Source organism: Mycteria americana, chromosome 1, assembly GCF_035582795.1.
Source record: "Mycteria americana isolate JAX WOST 10 ecotype Jacksonville Zoo and Gardens chromosome 1, USCA_MyAme_1.0, whole genome shotgun sequence".
NCBI lineage: Eukaryota > Metazoa > Chordata > Aves > Ciconiiformes > Ciconiidae > Mycteria > Mycteria americana.
Window position 1 is genome coordinate 51892851 of NC_134365.1, and position 19144 is coordinate 51911994.

At 37.7% G+C, this 19144-nt stretch overlaps 1 protein-coding gene across 5 annotated transcripts in view; it reads left to right on the forward strand.

Annotated features, from left to right (window-relative positions):
- The window catches only part of VEZT (vezatin, adherens junctions transmembrane protein), a 57947-nt gene that overhangs the window by 24520 nt on the left and 14283 nt on the right, over window positions 1–19144 (forward strand). For 3 of the 5 annotated variants that reach the window (XM_075497386.1, XM_075497405.1, XM_075497398.1), the window contains exons 4-7: window positions 2305–2480; window positions 5311–5586; window positions 11193–11342; window positions 16307–16454. In XM_075497386.1, the coding sequence (XP_075353501.1) occupies window positions 2305–2480; window positions 5311–5586; window positions 11193–11342; window positions 16307–16454 (750 nt within the window). The remainder of the gene's footprint in view (window positions 1–2304; window positions 2481–5310; window positions 5587–11192; window positions 11343–16306; window positions 16455–19144) is intronic. The other 2 variants (XM_075497391.1, XM_075497409.1) reach the window with 1 other exon arrangement.

Sequence of the window (19144 nt, forward strand, 5' to 3'; positions counted from 1 at the left end):
GAGCACAGAAGAACAGGAAAAATATCGGTAGCCAGCTTGAAGATGTTAAAAATGTGGAAGAGAAATTAAAATAATATGTGTGAGAAATTAAAGAAATTCTTGAAAGCTGAAAGGAGTTAACCTACAGCGTAGCTACCCCATTTGGTAGAAGGCAGTGCGGAGACGCTGACTGAGAAAGTCTATGTGTTGCAGCCTAGCACCTTGCAGACACAGGTCAAGACAAAAGGCTCTAGAGCTTCATCTGAGTATTGCTTCACCCTCTGTTTCAGCTTCTTAGCTCAGGCATAGCACCACCGCAGTGCAGTGGTACTACCCCTGGACCCATCCTGGCCTATTTGTTTCTTCACTGCTCTCCACAGTGCTTCTGCATTTGGGAAAAGCAAAAAAAATTAAGGCACCTCTGCCATAATGCTTCAGAACAGCGTTACGCATTAAGAGCAGATGACATCTGTGTAGGGGTCTGGCTGTAGGGAGAGGCAAGAACAGTTCTCTACCTATGTGCTCTCATCTCAGCAGTTAAGAAGCAGGTTGGGTGTCCATCTGCCTCACCAGAAGTTGTATTCTCCTACTCCTGGAGCCTGCAGGAACTTTTAGGGCCCAAGTTAGCCTGTGTGGGGTAGACCTGAAGGGTGATAGTTCTACCCCAGATAGTTAAAAATAGTTTTATGCTGCCTTTACACCTGTTCTCTGCAGCACCACTTTCTAGGTATTTCAGTCTCTAGCCTGGGCTTGTCTGAGATCTGCTTTAACTTGCACCCAGCTGCTTCAGGTTCCTAGTCTGGCTTGCAAATGTCACATTAGTCAGACTGTTCCAGAATCTAAAAGTTAGAATTTTTATTTATTTTTTCCTACTATGATACAGGGATGATGTCTTCAAATGTAGCTTCAAAAAAAAAATGTTGAGCAACATGAGAAGTTAGGGGTTTCCATGTCTCAGAGGGTTCTGCCAAGTCCAATTGCTATCTCTTCTCCCTTGTCTCAAGAGGACAAAATTTCCTCTGAAACCTCTCAATAGTGATCTTTGGTTGTCTTTTTTCTTCCTCCCTCTTCCCTTATGAATCAAAGGTATTATCTTCACAGCTTTTTTTAGTCTTACTTTCTTGAGATGGAGGTACCACCAAAGAATATGGAAAACATGTTTCTTCTGCTGCACGCTACAGTAGGGTACTGAAATGACACAGAATGCGTCGGAGGAGGGCAGAGTTTCCTCTTGCACACAGTCCTGAAACAAATGTTTTCCATTAAAAGTAGAATGCAAGTTATGATGAGTGACATCAATGTATGGAATTAAATTTTTGACTAGCTATCTTATGGTTTCATTAATAATCTTGTTCTGTCAATGACGGAACTCAACAGATTTTGTACTGTGAAATGTCATACTTCTGTTAACAACATCTATTAGAGGGTTTTACAGAAATATTCTCCTTTCCCTCCTGTAATCTAGCTAGATGCAAAGATGCATGTGTTCAGTGTTTGTTGGGTTTTGTTATGACATTCTTAACTTGAAGTGTTTTATAATTATGGTTTGGTGCAGTATGCAAATTAAAATTTCAGGGGGCTTCTCTGATGGATATATTTGTCTTCAAGAGCTGTGTGTCTTGAAGAGCTATAGCTGTAGGGAAAAAAACAGCAAATGCTTCTCATGGCATCAAATCCATGAGTAAGTAACTCCCTGAAGTTTGCCTGGAGTTTAGCAAGTGTGAGGTCTTCAGAGTCCCATGCTGTTTCATGTTTGGATGGAGTTCCCTTGGGAAAGGCACAGAATCCTGCAGGAGAGGACTTCACTGCCTTGGCTGGCGCTTGAGTCCAGTGCATTGACCCTACTGTTATTAAGTGTCCACAGAGGACTTTTTGTTAACTAATTTGTAATACCTCTCTTTCTAATTTTTGTTTGTTAATGACGTAAATTATGTCATGACATTAAAAAAAAAAAGTGTTTGCTGTTTTATTAATGATCTTCTAATAGATATAGTACCTCTCTGATTCTTACGCAAATATATTGGCATAATCTGTGGCATGTTTCCAGGTATTGTTACTATCTAGGTCAGATCGCAAAGTCAATGCAATGCATCCTAGCAAGTCTGAACTGTTAGGTAGTATGTGAGTTTTTAAAGTTAAGCAAGTTTAATAAAAATGAAGTAGCTACTTGTGATATATCTGAAACATTCCTGTAGTCTTTGGGAAGATTGTTGTCAGTAAAGTGTAAGAGTGTCTGGGTGTTTTCCTTGTTCTGCTAACTTAAAATTAAGAATTTGCATATTCTTTACTAATGCCTATTTTTTTCTCCTGCCCGTTTGTGGTAAGGATGTTGGATTCCGATTTGACACACTCCGTACCATCCTGCAACAGGAAGTTCTGCTGCAGGAGGATGTGGAACTGATTGAGTTCCTTGACCCCAGTATCCTGTCTGCAGGGCAGTGTAAGCAACAGGAAAATGAACAGCTTCCAACGCTACGCTCCCTAGCAACTCCTAATATTTGGTATTGTACAGAGAATATCTACCACTGTATTCACTGAGAAATAACCAAAAAAATATATTGTGTGTTCTTTATATAAAATGCAGCAATAACGTAACTACTTTTTTTCTCAGGTCTTTGAGTCTTTGGTCCACTAGTCCCCAAATTTTTGTATAAGCATGTTTTTTTCCTTGGGTGTTTTATTAACAGAGTGAGTTTTAATCCAAGGTAGCTACATGAACATGAATGGATACTTCCAAACCCTAATATGTGCTATAAGGAAGAACTAACATGGTTGATTAATTCATTAATTTCTAGAGCTATACAATGGTGATTTTGATAAATGAGACATGATTGTGAATACTGAATTGAAAAGTCTTTTCTTTGCTGGGGTCTTTATAAAATATGTTGGGAGGGTGTGCAATTAATTTTCAGACATAGAATACCAGAAGAACAGACTAAAGAATATTTAAATAAGATGCATTCAAGTCAGCAGAGGCTGGTGAAATTCACCCTAGAATACTGAAGGAGCTAGCTGCAGCAGTGTCAGAACAGCTACCACCTGTATTTGAAAAATAACAAGGATGGTAGGTGTTCTGACAGAGTGACTTGCTCAGAAATGGACAGGAATCAGTAGATAAAAATATTTCATAAGACAGCCAAGTGCTATGTTTTCATGCTTATGTTAGGAAAATAGATAAAACTGTTACAAAACCACAGCAGGTTAAAAAACCCAACTGTTTAAGTTGTAATATGTCATTATTGATGCTCTCTGTCAGGCAAGAGAACTTTTGAACCGGATTTTTCCAGTGGTTTGTGCTGGTCCTAGCACTATTCATTGTTTCTTTAACTGTTCAGATGATAACGTGCACTTACAAAATTTGTGAAGATTGCTCAGCTTACCGATGACACCAAGTTTGTAAGTGTTTTGGCAGAATGGATTTCAAAAGTAGCTTGGAGAAATACCTTGAAATCAGTAGAAAAGTCAATAAAGACAAAAGTAGAATGCTATACTTGGGAAGGAAAAATCAAATTAACAGACACAAAGTGGTGAATAAGACACAAAGTGGTGAATAAGGTGAATCCTTTTCTACTTCAGAAAAGGATCTGCACATCGTTGCAGGGCATAAATTGAATGTGTCAGCAAATTATTCAAAAAATGGCAAGTCTCATCCTGGTGTCCTTGTTATATGCAGGACAGGGGGGTTTACTTTTCTGTCTGTTTCCCTAAGCCTTGGGTTAGACTACAGCATCTGATTTTGGATGCCACACTTGGAGAGGCCTAGGTAATTTAGAGACAGTCCAGAGCAGAACAAGAAGAATAATGAGTTTAGAAAATGTAATCTTTTGGAAACATTAGAATGTGCTAGGATTGTTTGGCCAAAATGGAGAAAATTGAGGTGGGATGGAACAGTGTTACGATGAGTAGAAGGTAGTTAATAAGTAGTTAATAAGAAGGTGGTGATCAGTCATCATTTATTCTGTTCAGAAAAGGGAAGGACATGAGGAAAAATAATGCAGTTAATTTGCCAATGATTCAGACTGGACTTGGGGGAAATATTTTGAACTCTAAGGACACTTATGAGTTGGAATAGCTACCTGGGTGGGTTGTGGAGTCTCCATTTTCTTCTTCAGTCTGTCCGTGATGATCTGGATTGACCAGAAACTAAAAATGGACAAAGTGAGCTCTTAAATCCCTTCCGGTCTTTCATTGTTGTGATTCACTTTTTGTGTGTGTGATTTTTTTTTTTTTTTTTTTTTTTAATGTACCAAGGAAGTTATAGACTTTGTGTCTGCCCTTTATAAAGTTAATTACATATCTGGAATATTTTAACCCTGGACCTTTACTGAAACCTATCAGTAGCCCTGAAGAGTTAACACTTGTAAAGCTTGTTGAAATATGACCACAAAACTGTCCAGAAAATAGAAACCCAGAGATCATGTCTTATTTTAGAAACAGGAAAATATTTCTTGTGAATACTTCCAAAACTAAATACGCAGCTTTAAGGGGTGAAGAAAGTGAGTATTTTTCTTTCAAAAAATTTTGAAAAATTAAAGCTATTATGCACCTTGAAGCCCATATCCCATCCATCTCTATGAAGACTGTCATAATTTTACACAACTGCAACTATAATACTATGTATAAAACACAGTGTATTTTTTAGCAGTTACTTATTTTTGTTGAATTTTTCTAGATGAAAATAACAGCTTTATGAAGTTTTTAAAATGTCCTTGAGAAATAACTGAGCTGACATACTCATAACTTGTTCTTCAAGGATTTTCAAAAGCTGCCAAATTATTTAAAATGATTATTCAAGCCATCTTTATAAAAATGTGTTAAAAAGTAGTGGTGTGTTGGTGTCCAAGTTAAATGAGTCAGAATCTGGAAAAAATAAAGCTGGCATTACTTGAGGGTTTTGTTACCAAAAGAAACATGCCCTTCCCTACTGTACTCTTGAACCTGGAAGTACAGATATTCCAGTTCCTACCCACCCTGGCTTATAATGCTGAGTAGTCAGGTTTTTTTCTTTTTCTTTTTCTATTTTCTTTTCTTTTTTTTTTTTTTTAAGTCATATGTGTAAGAGAAACTGACCTTTCAAAGTGGTACATTATTCTTTTACTCATGCCATAAAAAGGCCGGATAAATGTTTCCTTCGAGTACACTGACCAAGTAATATTATGTACATCTAAATCTGACATTGGGAGTAGTTTTTGGTGTTTACAGCTCCCTTCAGGACCTACATAAAAACCCCATAATACGATGTTGTATCTCAAATGTAACTGAAAGCTTCATGATTTTCCCACTTGTTTGACCTCAGGAATCTGTGGTTGATGATACTTTCTCTGTTTGCAGGGATGTCTCGCTGTTGCTTGCCTTTGTAAGTGCACTGCTTATGCTTCCTTCGTGGTGGAAGGAATCATCATGGCTGCTGTGGGGACTAGTTCTGCTTGTGTATGCAGTCTTTCGAGTGTGGGGCACATGGAGGACAGCCAAGCTGCAAATGTCCCTACGAAAATACTGTATCCAGCTGGAAGAAACAGTGGCGAATAGCCGAGCTTTTACTAATCTCGTGAGGAAAGCTTTACGACTCATTCAAGAGACTGAAGTAATTTCCAGAGGATTTACCCTGTGAGTCTATATTTCACTTTATTTAATACACAGATCCATTCAAGCCAGATGTCTTCTAAAATTGTCTTGTTACACTGTCTCCCATAACAAGTGGAATTATTGAAAAACATAATACTTAAAGCTTTTTGTTTACGTAAAATAGTATAATTACCATTCATACTAAAAGTATGAATTCTAACAACTCAGTGTTAAAACCCTGCCTCCTGAAGGAGAATTAAGTCTCACCAACTCGTATGCCTTTGAAATCTTCTGCTCTGCTAGCAATGAAATACATGAAGAAATGTGTTTTGAACCAATTTAGTTAGCTATTTTGGGGAGTCATTTAGAGGGTTGTTTGTTTGAGGGTTTTTTGTATCTTATATTACCAAATCTATGTAAATAAACTGACCTGCAAGTAATCATTCATATTTTAGAAAACAAGATGACATGGAAACGATTCCATTTTTATGTAACAAATAACAGTCTGAAGTAATGAGAACACGGCAATCAGCAAAGACCATCAAAGGTCATTTCCCACCTCAAATAAAGTTTACATTACTCTTTTTTCTTGCATACAATTGTTGAGATGTTTAGATTCTTAAATTATTTACTGCTGAATTTGCCTCTTGTCCACTTAAGGGATGTGAAAGTTTTCCTGGTTATTTAGCTCTTGTAGCTATTTGGTAATTTTTGCTTATGTGAAAGCACATCAGAACATGTTCAGTGTATGCAACGGTCCCAAAGCCAACAGGCCTGCTTCTGTGCACTCTCATTGCCATGTGTGCTTTTCCCTTGTAACAACGTATGGTTAGATACGTACCTGTGCCAGTTAGACTTAAGGTTAAAGGAGGTGGGAAATGCCAGCAGCTAAAATCCAGTCGACTTCTTTCTAAAAACAATAAAACATTCTCTTGTGTGCCCCAAGAAATTGTTTGTTCATGCCAGACCAACTATTCTGCACTCAGGCACATGTTTTGACATGCAAGCTTGAAACTGTAGGCTTAACATTTTGAATTAATTTTCTAGCTTGAGATACCTTCAGTATGCTTCATTGAAGAAATGTTTCATTCCTCCTTTGGAATGCATAAGCATGTCTTCAGTCTGCCTAGCTATGTGTTTTGTTTTGGTTTGGTTTTTTGCTGAAGAAGCATATAGTTAAGCAATAGGCAGTCTTATCTTTGCAAACGGGTTCTTAAAAGAAATTATTGTTAGGGCTTGTCCGAATTACAGATGAGAAAAACATTTGGATTTTTTCCTAAGTTTAAGCTAACGAACTTTTGGTCAATGTCTAAATTGCTGGTGCCTTGTTCTTTTACTACATATCTTAGATAACAGATTAACAAAAAACAGACTGGTCTTTAAGCTGATGCTTGATCTAATAGCCTCTTTACTTAAAACTTTGGCAAGCTTTTCAAAAGACTTTGGAGTATGGATGGAGTGGGAGAAGTCTGACTGTGCCAGCATCCTCATTAGAACAATTGTCCAGTATGAAGAAGTCAGTGCCAAACAGGTTTTGCTTTGGTTTAGCCTGGAGGAAGTTCTAACTTCAGAGTGTCCTTTTTTGCATCCACATATGCAAGACATGCTTCTGCACAGGGCACCATGAAATTCTTTGCTTGAGATAGCACTTCATGTATGATCAAAAAACTAGCTACCCCTTTTTTCTTCCAGAATTTTGCTACAATAAACCTTAGCAGAATGAAGTTTAGTATGTTCTCCTGTAGTAACCTTGTCAGAGTCTTAATGCTTGTTCAGAAAGAGTCACATGGCAATAGAAATGGTTGCAGCTGAAAAGTTAAGTGAGTATCTTCTTGTGTCATTTTACATCCTTGAAGGAAGGGGATTTCAACCAGGTAGCCCTGTTCAATGATATGTAAGCTGCTGTTTTAATATACTGCTAGCTCAGCATAGTTTGGACTGTGCATTAACCGTGTTGTGAATGGAAAGATACTGAAGCTGACATTTAAATAGTACTTAGTTCAGATTTTGGCTAGCGGTACTTAGCTAAACTCTGATATGGCGAGCCCAGGTCTGCAGCTTTGGCCTGAAGTTCCTTGTGTTCCACCACTGTTTTTTCTCCACATTGCACTATCCATTGATGTGTTCTCGTAGGCTAATTTACATATGCTTTTAAATATCTATGGCTTTGTTTAATGCTGCTGTTGGCATTTCAGGTATGTCTGTGTGGTACAAGCTCTGCGATGCAGAGATGGCCGAGACCTCATCAGAGTAGTTTGGATTACAGAAATTGTGTAGCCAAGGTAGGGCAGCACTCTACTCAGGCAGAATGGCAGTATTTCTCATTAATTGCTTCATTTGCAATTAGACAAATGAAGCCTGATCACAGGTTCCAGCCTGGAATTTCCACTGGGTAATGAAAGTATGTCCATTGTCTTGCACATTATAAAATTAAAACTGTAGGAATACGTAATGAAAGGCTGTAGCAATAAGCAGCAAGTAGTTACGTCCTTGTCTGTCACTGAAATAATTGGCTTTTCTCCAAAATCATAGAATCACAGAATCACAGAATCATATAGGTTGGAAAAGACCTTTAAGATCATCGAGTCCAACCATAAACCTAACACTGCCAAAACCACCACTACACCATGTCTCTAAGCACCTCATCCAAACGTCCTTTAAATACCTCCAGGGATGGCGACTCAACCACTTCCCTGGGCAGCCTGTTCCAATGCTTGATAACCCTCTCGGTGAAGAAAAATTTCCTAATATCCAGTCTAAACCTCCCCTGGCGCAACTTGAGGCCATTTCCTCTTGTCCTATCACTTGTTACCTGGGAGAAGAGACCGACCCCCACCTCTCTACAACCTCCTTTCAGGTAGTTGAAGAGAGCGATAAGGTCTCCCCTCAGCCTCCTTTTCTCCAGGCTAAACAGTCCCAGCTCCCTCAGCCGCTCCTCATAAGACTTCTGCTCCAGACCCTTCACCAGCTTCGTTGCCCTTCTCTGGACACGCTCCAGTACCTCAATATCCCTCTTGTAGTGGGGGGCCCAAAACTGAACACAGTATTCGAGGTGCGGCCTCACCAGTGCCGAGTACAGGGGCACAATCACTTCCCTAGTCCTGCTGGCCACGCTATTTTTGATACAAGCCAGGATGCCATTGGCTTTCTTGGCCACATATGCTGGCTGATATTCAGGCGGCTGTCAACAAACACCCCCAGGTCCTTCTCTGCCAGGCAGCTTTCCAGCCACTCTTCCCCAAGCCTGTAGCGTTGCATGGGGTTGCTGTGGCCCAAGTGCAGGACCTTGCACTTGGCCTTGTTAAACCTCATACAATGCTCCCTTTCTACTATATTTTAAATGCTCCCTTTCTACTATATTTTAAACTAGAACCAAGCTCTATGAGCACATATTGGTGTATATAGCATCTTTATAGAACTGCTTTCATGTTGGATGGCAGTAATAGGTTTTTATTAATGTGTCTACACAAGTTTGTTAAAAGTTGAGAGCCTATTTAAAATTTGGCTTGTGAGATTAATGGAGAAATAAGTCACTGTTCTTTAGAAGTAAAATGGGTTTGGAGCAGTAGGAAAGAGGAAATTCACCCTTAACCTTTTTTTCTTCTTGCTATTTGTGGCTGATACACAAAGCTGATAACATTTTGTAAGTCCAATTAAAATATATAGAAGATAAATGGAACGTTAGGAAGTTAGGGATATGGCATGTCTGGCACATAGACATTTATAGCAAGTTATACTAATTTAAGATTACTGGAATAAAGAATTATTTTATAAAAAACACTGAAACAAGCCTTCCCAGAAGGAAAGCAAATTGTTTTGCTGAATACTGGCAGTACATGCTGTGCATGAGTTGTGCTATATTTGTTCTGTATAGGAGTTGGAAATGCTTACATTGCTGTAGCAGAACATAGATATGTCTCTTTTTTTTACAGTAGAAGAATTTTGGTCCTTTTCTTTGAGCCTGCTTCTGACAATTCACCCAGGGCTTGAGTCTACAAACCGATGTGAGAGTTAATCCATAAACACTTCCAGTTGTTACCTGCAAAAGCTAGAGAAACATTAGAGATTGGCATGTACTACGTTACATGCTGTGTTCCCTAGTGAAACATATGGCAAGACTAGCATTTTAAATTTACCTTTAGAAATTGAAATTAACACAGTTTGTTTTTATTTTATTCAGATTTTAAAGTACTTTATGAGATGTTATGTAAACCATTTCAATATCACACACATAATTTAATATGGTACACAGATACTTTAATGTAGTATTTCAGCTAGCATATTCGATATACTGCAGTATTTGGCATGAATCTCCTTCTGTTAATCATATTTAACATACTGATATGGGTCCAGCCTCGCTCACTGGGTGGGCTGCATTGCTTTTCATATTTGACAGTGAAGGCGATAAGCTATTTCCCCTCCCAGTCAATGTGCAGCATGGTCCAGCTAAGCACATGCACTAGGACTGACATTTTTCCAGCAGGGTCAGGTCTGCCGGCTTAGTCAGCTCTTCAGTCAGATGGGCTACAGAAATAGTTGCCAATGCAGCAACCCACTTTAGTCTTGCCAGGTACCCTGTATGCTTTGCCCTTTTAAGTGACTGTAGACATGAAATCACCTCCTCACTGTGCCCTGGGAAAGGTGAGAGCAGAAGCAGGTTTCCAGTCCCCAAACAATTTATCACAATTCATCATCCTGTTGTCCACACTACATCCATTCCTGAGCTGATTCTTCCAAAAACAGTCCCAGCAAGTAGAGTACACCTAGGCTATTTTCAGTGTCTCAGTCATAGGTTTGGCATCAGACTGTATATGAATAGATATAACTGGATATTAATCTTTTTTTCCTTTTCTACAGCTTAATGTTACACAGACATGTTTAACATTCACCCAGTTCACAGTTCAGGTTATTGCCAGATGAGGCAATTTCTTACAGTTCTAAAGCCATTCTGAAGTATATTCTAATAGGCAAATACCACAGTTTCTTTTAAATGGTATATTCAACTGAGTATGTGGACACCAAAATATATTTTCAAATATACTTGTATACTTGCATACATTTCATGTGTTTACGTGTCAGACTCCCACAAACACAGCTGTCATTCATTGCATGATGATAAAATCTATGTCACCACTCAAATAATATTTCTGTTGACCTAGAGAAGATTCTGCATGGAGAAGGTTGAAAGAGTATAGTGTTTTGCATGAAAAACAATATGTAGTAGCACATTCTTTCTGCAAAAATTATTTAAAGAACAAATTTGCATATAAAGAGGTATATGTTAAATATCTGTGTGCTAAAACTTCCAAAGCTTACAGTGGGCTTGTGATAGTTTTGTATCAGAGATAATGTTATGGCCTGTCTACCCTTAGCGTATCATTTTGGAAAACTTTGGAGATAACAAATGTCCTCAGGAGTTTTGCCATGGCTCAGATGAGAATAGAATCAGGCTGTCTACTGAGGAATCCTGGCTGCTTATCTGAAATTTTGATTAAATGTATCATTGATGATGGATTTTTTTCTTTGCTCTCATAGTTACTGAGTGGTTTGAAAAAGTTTTCTAAGTAATGGAATAAGAAAACTGATGTACTGTCTTTTAAAAATACTTTAGGACATCTGTACAGTTGTATCACATTTTACTTTTCAAGTTTGCTTGACAGGGTCAGTGCCGCTTGCCCATTTAATAAAGCTGGACAGCATCCTAGTCAGCACCTTATCGGTCTCCGGAAAGCCGTTTATCGATCTGTCAGAGCCAACTTTCGAGCTTCAAGACTGGCTACTCTATACATGCTGAAAAAATATCCTTTTTGTAAAAACCCACGAGTTCAGATATTCCATGTTACCTCCCTGTAATTGTGCCAATGTTTAGAGTTAGTATGTCTAGAAACATACAATATCTTATTATATATCTAAAGAAGATAAAGAAAAGGTAGCATAGTAAATTGGGGCTTATGCTTGGTTTGGAACATTCTTAAAATGTTTGTCTTTTTGTCTACTGTGCGGTGTGAGATAAGATTCTGTGCACTGAAAACATTGTCCCAGTTACCAACACCCATGCCTTTGATGTAAGTACTGAAAATGTGTTTCAGAGTCCTTCAGGATTTTGTTTTATAATTCCTCTTAGCCATCTTTTTCCCTTGCACCAAGATACCCTTTTCTCTGAACAATATGGCCTTTCACTCGACATCCTCATGTTCAAAGGTAAGTTGATTTTCAGACAAGCTGGGAGAAACTCTGATTACATTAATTAGCCAAAAGGCACGTTTAAGAGGGAGGAGTTTCTACTCTGAATCAAAGCAGAACACTTTGTTCAGATTCCATTTTGTGAAGTGTCATCTGTATTTCTTCAGTGAATTGTCTACTTTCTTTAATGGCATTAGCATTTCAAGGATTTTTTCTATGTTTATTGTACTTACTGTACTATATAGGAACTAACAATGTCTTCACCCTGTATTATAGCAAAAAATAACACAGATATGTTCCTGATCTGAAAAAACACACACAGGGAAACAAAAGCTGGTGGTAATGCAAGTGTTGAAAATCTGACATGACAAATTACTTGTTTTGTCTTCCTGGAACATAATATTTGACTAATATATCTTGCCAGGCAAATGGATGGATATAGATATATTGAGTGGCGACGTCTACACGCACAGAGGCACACACAAAGCTACAAGTACATGCATTCACTTTGAAGGAAATGAGTATTTCTTTGCAAAATAATAACTTGTGTAGGGATAGGCATCCTCATTCTGGGCTCAAGACTTCACTCTTAGCTCTGAGGAATAAGGTGTATTTGCTATGTAAAGAAAGAAAAAATACTCTGGCTGGTTCAGACACATTGATAAGAGCAACTGATACCTAGCTTGGAAATAATGAAGAATAACTTCAAAGAAGATGGGAAGAGAGATATGAAAATAGGATCAGTTAACATGGCCTTCCCAAATATTCTCCAGCATGAAGAAAGTCAGTCTAGCAGTGGTTATGACAGGTGTGTAGGTTGTTGCTGTGGCTGGGGAAGTTACAGGTTCAAGAAATATTGGTGTGTATTAGACTATCCACTAGTTTTGTAACTACTAAACTTGATGCATGGCTTTTAAATTAAGGAATGGGAGAGAAGAAAGTTTTGTTTACTTTGGATAATTTGACATTTATATCTGTCTTTGAAAAATTTTTATGATGGAAGTTCCATTATCATGCAGATATCATAGTAGTAAGGGCGAGCAGAAATAAATGGCCAAAAATTTATTGAAGTTGCGTGTATATAGATAGGTTCTTGACAAATGGAAAGAGAAGCATTATATTTGTGCAGAACATAGTGGCAATATCAGTGGTAGCATGTGAGCTGAGATGCAGGCTGGACCAATTCTGCAGTGCATGAAAACTGAAAGTAAGGAATTTAAATGTAAGGAAGGTGAGTAAAGGATTCCTCCTCCCCACCAGGATAATTAAGAGCAGCTTTAAGGTAGTTCCAAGTTGTGCAGACCAGTCACTACTAGTTCAACAAATCTCTGCACTGTACTCCATTGAATTGTGTAATAACTCAGGCAATACTTCAGTCGGCCTGCTAGTTACTTAATATTTTTATACTTAAGAGTCTTGTGGGTTCTGTGTCATAGGAATCTATGGTTTACTCACTGATTTAATTATATGCAAGCTGGATGGATGAAATTTTGTAGCTTATGTTACTGGATGATGTTAATAGTCTCATCCTCAGCTGGTGCAAGATGGTGTGATACTCCATTTCCACTGAGCTATATTGATAGGTAGGAGCTGGGCATTGGACCATATAAACTGAAAAAACTTTAATTCTGTTGTAAGTGTAAGGTGTCCCTCTCTGATGGCAAGGCATAAATAGTGTTATAAAACCAGACATTGGATAGCAGTATTTTAAACTGAATGATATCTTACCCCATTAAGGTGGAATGGATATAAAATGCATTCTATGTCTTTCAGATGCACTGGGCTCAGGGAAACTTGCAAATTTCCTCTAGTAAATCCAGTAAAAAATTGTTCCTTCTCCTCTGTAAAAATTTCGTTACTGCATCACGAAATGTTAGAAAAACACATACCTTTTAACTTGGGAAAGAGAAAGCTCACACAAGAAAACAGTAAGCTAAACAAAAAGTAGTACCCTCTTTGGGTCATAAAAGCATAAATCAGAGATCTGATGCTGGAAGGTCCGAGTAAAGATACTTGGGCATTTTTCAGTGTGATGTTTCTTCCTTGACCAGCCACTTCATAACATGCTTAGCTCATCCCTTCCCGCCTGGTGAGCAGGTGAGAATTTTATAAAAGAGCAGCTTGGATTTCTCAGGGATATTGTGAGGCCCTCCTGTTAGATCGTTAGATGGGAATGTGCTTTTGAAGAGCAAAGTGTGAATATTTAATTGTTACGTACAGGGGTACATTAATGTTCTTGCTTTTCTATAGGTAAATAAGATCAGCCTCCTAACAGAGGTTAGACGTTCACTGTACAGATATTTTATTCTGGATTTGACAGTTTATTATTAAGTAGCTTTGCCTTCTCTTCTTCCAAGCTAATAAGGAATGTAAGTTAAACAGATGAATTAAATATTTTCACGAAGACATAGAAAATTTTAACTAACCTAAGGTTAATTACTGTATTTTGGCTTTAATAGAAAACATTAGCACTGAAAATACTTGCGTTTTAGAGCAAAGCACCTGAAGGAAGTGTGTTTGTATAGATGTTTATGTTTGTGTGTATGTGTGTAAACTTTCTAAAGGTTTAGTCCTTAGGAAGCTAATGGGGGCATGGGATCAGTTCTCCACTTTCATCTATCACATAGAAAGGGGAGTGGGAGGGCTACAACAGAGCAGGGCAAGGCAGGAGGTGTGGGAGTCCATGGGAATCCCTAGCTGAGACATAGTATCAATACGTGGCTCCTTTGGTCAAACCACTCATTTGAGATGTTGCCTGGAATTTTTTTTTTAGCACGACTTAGAAATTCACGTGTGTCCAAACTGCTTTTTATGGTGTTCATGCTGTTGGAAATGTCTTGTTGCAGGAAAAGATTAACAAGGAATATAATTAGTCTCTGAGATAACTGGTCCTGACGGGTTTTGACCTGACTTTTCAATCTCTGATGGAGTTACCATCCTCATCCCACGTGCTCCATCTGCTGGGCAAGCAGTCAGGTTAACTTGGACTAGACACCATTTATGTGAGGCAGCTGCTGGTGGCAACACTAATATTCTGTTCCGAATTAATTTGCCTTGCAGGTTTTTGTCTGAGCACTTAATAGGCTTCTTTCTTCCTGGACTTTGGGGAGAAATTAGGGAGAAAGGTATTTGTTTGTTTAGAGCCCCGACACATAGCACTGCTGTTTCCTGGGACACAGAATATTTTTTTTTTTAATGCAATGTTCTTCTACTCAAGTGGTAAAAATTTCCTTGAGCAAATTGCTTTTAAAAGGTCAATCCTATGAGAATTTAGCATGTGGAAAATTTGGGAGTGAAAGCAGGTGGTACTTGTAGCTTCCCCAGAAAACATTAGCTGGACAAGAGAGAAGTGCTTCTAATTGGCTGTGTGTGCCCCAAAAGATAAGAGCATTCCGTTTGTAAATCGAAATATAAATGAAAAAAAACATAGTTTAAATTAAGGCCTTATTTTTATGAATGCTTTACTAATATATATATATATATATATATATATATATACTAATATATATATATATATTTTTTTTTGTGGAACAAATCTGTTATATATATATTAGTGTATATATATATTATATATATATATTAGTATATATATATATTATATATATATATATATACTAATATATATATATATATATTTCTGTGGAACAAATCTGTTTATGACCATAAGTTGTAAAGTTTTAAAGCAAATTTTACTATTTTGTGACCAGGTAACTATCCAAAATGTGCAGAAATCTTGAACTGTTTCTCCTTCCCCTTCCCCAGCATGACGTTAGCCTAAAAGTAGTGCTATTTTAAAATCAGTGCTGCTTAGTCTAAGAATTATTTTTATCTGTCTTCTGGTATCAGTTACATTGTGCTTGCTTCCTCCTTTTTAAGCATTTCTGAGGACTGCAAATGTACATTTTCCTAGTCAGAATTTAAATGTGCTGAATAGTGTTGATAGGTAACAGTTTGCTGCTGTTTCTGCCAAGATCATGGTGGCTTTACAGTGATGTAATCAATAAAATTAATGGTATGACAATCGGGGAGCTCCTGTTCTTCACGGTACTATCTGAAATGTCAAAGAGCAGTTATTGTAGAGATCTTTGAGCAGTCCCTCCACAGACAGAACTCACAGGGAATTCCCATCATCCTGAGTTTTGTCTATAACATAGGCTACCTTTGAAACTTAAAATTGCACAATTGTTCTCCTCTTTGCTCTGTTAAGTACATGATTTCTGGTTTAAGATTGATGTGAGATACTTCTTGGAAACTTAATATTTAAAGATAAGATATTTTCCTCACTTGAAATGGATGCAGGGATTTTTCATCAATCTGTTTTGTTTCTTTTTATGCATTTGTATTTAGACGTAGGTGTTTTGTCAATGTCTTATCTCTCATCCTTCTAAGAGCCTTTAAAACTTGTGCTCTGAGTAAGGATTGCAAAACATTCAATTAAACAGCATTCAGCTGGATTTGGGTGGAATGTATGTGCTTTCATACAAATTGCCAGAAATAAGAAACCTTATTAGGTGTTTTTTCCTTTTCTGTGTGTTTAATGCAAAAGTTGCTTTGTTAATCACCTTAACTCCAGCTAAACCTACCCTCTGAACTCAGAGAGTGACAACGTGACCAGCTACATCTGTGTAGTCCCCTTTAAGGAGCTGGGTCTGGGACTGAGCGAAGAGCAGGTGTCTGAAGAGGAGGCACACAATCTAACCGATGGCTTCAGCTTGCCTGCACTCAAGGTAGCCTCTCCGAGAAGGACATACGCATCCACACAGGCGCCTGGTGAAAATCTCTTTCAGTTGTCATGAAACGCTCTGGCTTGTACCTACTAGCCTGTAGAAACACAGTCAGCTGAGGAGGAGATGTAATTGGTCTCATATCATGCATTTCTACATTTATTGGCATTTAGGTGATTTCTTTTTGCATGTAGTGGAAGAGAAGTTGCGCAATACAACGTTAGGATTTTTTTCTGCAAATCATGTAAATTCAAGTCAGTGTTTTATAATCAGCTTGATCAATTTCCTTCTTAAACACGATTTTTTGCTCTCTGATTTCACTTGATCCCAGCTGAATAAAATAATTTCCAGATTTGTACTTACATCTTATTTAGCTAATCTCTTGACTTGAATAAAAAGAGAGACATCAGAAGATATAAATTAGTTGTAATTGCCAAAGGGAATAGCTGCATTTAGTTACACTGAGGATTAGAAATCATAAGCTTGGACCCCTGCTGCCATGAGCCAGTGTGGTTCTTTGATCTTTGAAAAACATTTAACTGAACAGAATGACAACCATATAATGGCCTTTTTATCTATTTTGTTTTGAGATGTTAGGTATTTTTAATTTGCATGAGTCAACAGTTGCGACTGGAAAGAAGATCTAATTTGAATGCAAGCCTTCTACACTCTAGTGGTTGTCTGCTGAGGCAGTTCCCTTTTAACATTATTTTTTTAATGGAAAATTCCATTATTATGTGACTTCTGTGCTTCTATGGGGTTGGCTCTTGTTGCATTTTATTCACTTAATTCCTAGACCTTGACTTCTTTTGTTCTGACAGTAAATGTTACCAGTAATAGTGATTGCTAAGCTTTGATGCTTTGTTTAATTAGTTGTAAGCTAAGAGCTACATCAGATGTAAGCTTTTGGGATTTTTTTCTTGACTTTTCGTTAGCTGAAGCTCTAATTGCAACCATGCAAGCCCACTTATTTACCCACTTCTTTTTAAGCACAAGAAGCCAGTCAGAGGTGCCCAAGCTTGTAGCCTAAGTCTTTGTTTACCTGCAATTTGCAGCAATTTAACTGAAATCTGTTTTAGTTAAACTGGTTGGGATGCTTTCTGGGTACAGTTAAGCTCACAACTAGTAAATCTCAGTTTACGTTCACTCAAAACAGACAGTGATGTAGGCTGGGTGTGGTGTAGTTGAACCAAGCTAAATTAACATAAATCAGTCCTAAGCAGATTCCTGCGTAGATAATAAAATAGATATACTTTGATAACCTTGGGACATATTTGTGTTGCAAGCCCTGGATTTATGTGCAGTCCTCTTAATTTTTAATTTGAGAGAACTTGTCTTTATATTAAAATGCAGGTAGAATAGACCTGTATCCAGATTTGGTTAATATTTTAATTTTCATTCAAGCCCATGTCTAGGCCATATGACAAATGTAGCCTGTGTCTTTTGGCTACCTTGTCATTGAACTAAACCAATTTAAAGAGTTAAAATGTTTGGTTTAAGAAAAAATACCGATTCAAGCTGAGGAGAGCCAGTGGATGTTTTGGGTGAAGTTTAAGTGTCAGTGAAAATCATCAGAAGTCATTGGCAGAGCAAGCTATTTGCAACCCTAAATGCATCTGGAATTTCCTTTTCTCTCATTGTTGTGCCTTTTTCAGGTAGGTTTTGGATTATTACTATCTATTCCTGAAGTCCACTACTTTTGCGTGCTACTTTTTCACTGCTTTTGCATTATGTCTGGTGGAAGGGATTGGTCTTCTTTTGTGCTTATTATAGCATGAGCTCTTGACTTTCTGCTCGGGGCACCACACCTTCAGGGACACTTGGGTGATTGCCGCCCATTTGTTTGGTTTTTATTTTAGCACCCAGCCAAATCACAGTCTTGCATGTGTGCCCAAAATTAATTTCATATCATTCTGTGTTCTTTCTTCTCATAACCATCTTTTGTAAATGGAGAAAATTTTTTTCTTTTGGAATATTTTATCAGTTTGCATCCAAGTATTTTTTATATACCCTTGGGGTATAGCAGACCACATCTATCTGAAGGCATTTAATTTTTTGTGTTACTATTCTGAATGTTTTGCTCTTGATTGTTTGCACACTGGAAAAAACTGCTACCTGTCCATAGTAGCATGAGTACAAAGATGTAAATATATTATTTCAAATCCTGGAGATCCAAAATCTCAGAACAAGTAAATTGTTAGTCCTATTATGTAGCTGAGGGGGGTGGAAAAAAGCATGATGAGTAATTATTTTGTCTTCCTCGGTCTGGAATGCTTGAGAACAGATTTCAGACTACACCTCATAGTCACCTACAGTTGATCCCTTTTAATAAGGGCCAGTATTGCAGAGAAAAGTGTCATAACCTTTCATTTTCATTTTAGAGATATAAGGTGCTACTGTTCTGTCATGGTCACTGAGCTAACAGTCTTCTCTAAACTAAGAAAACAGTTCTTTTCATTTCATTGGAAGTGGAAGTTCTCAGGAAATTGAAATTGTGGGTTTCCTTGCTCCCGGAAGGACTGACCTCTTTTGTACCATATATAACGTTGTGAATCGATTCATTTCTTACAAGCCTTTCCCTCCTTAGTGGTATGGGCGAAATTTCTCATGTTGGCTGAAAAAAAAATTAAGTCAGCAGCTCAGCTTTCTTCAGATGTAGAATGTTTTTTGTTGAAGTATGGTGCAATTAGATT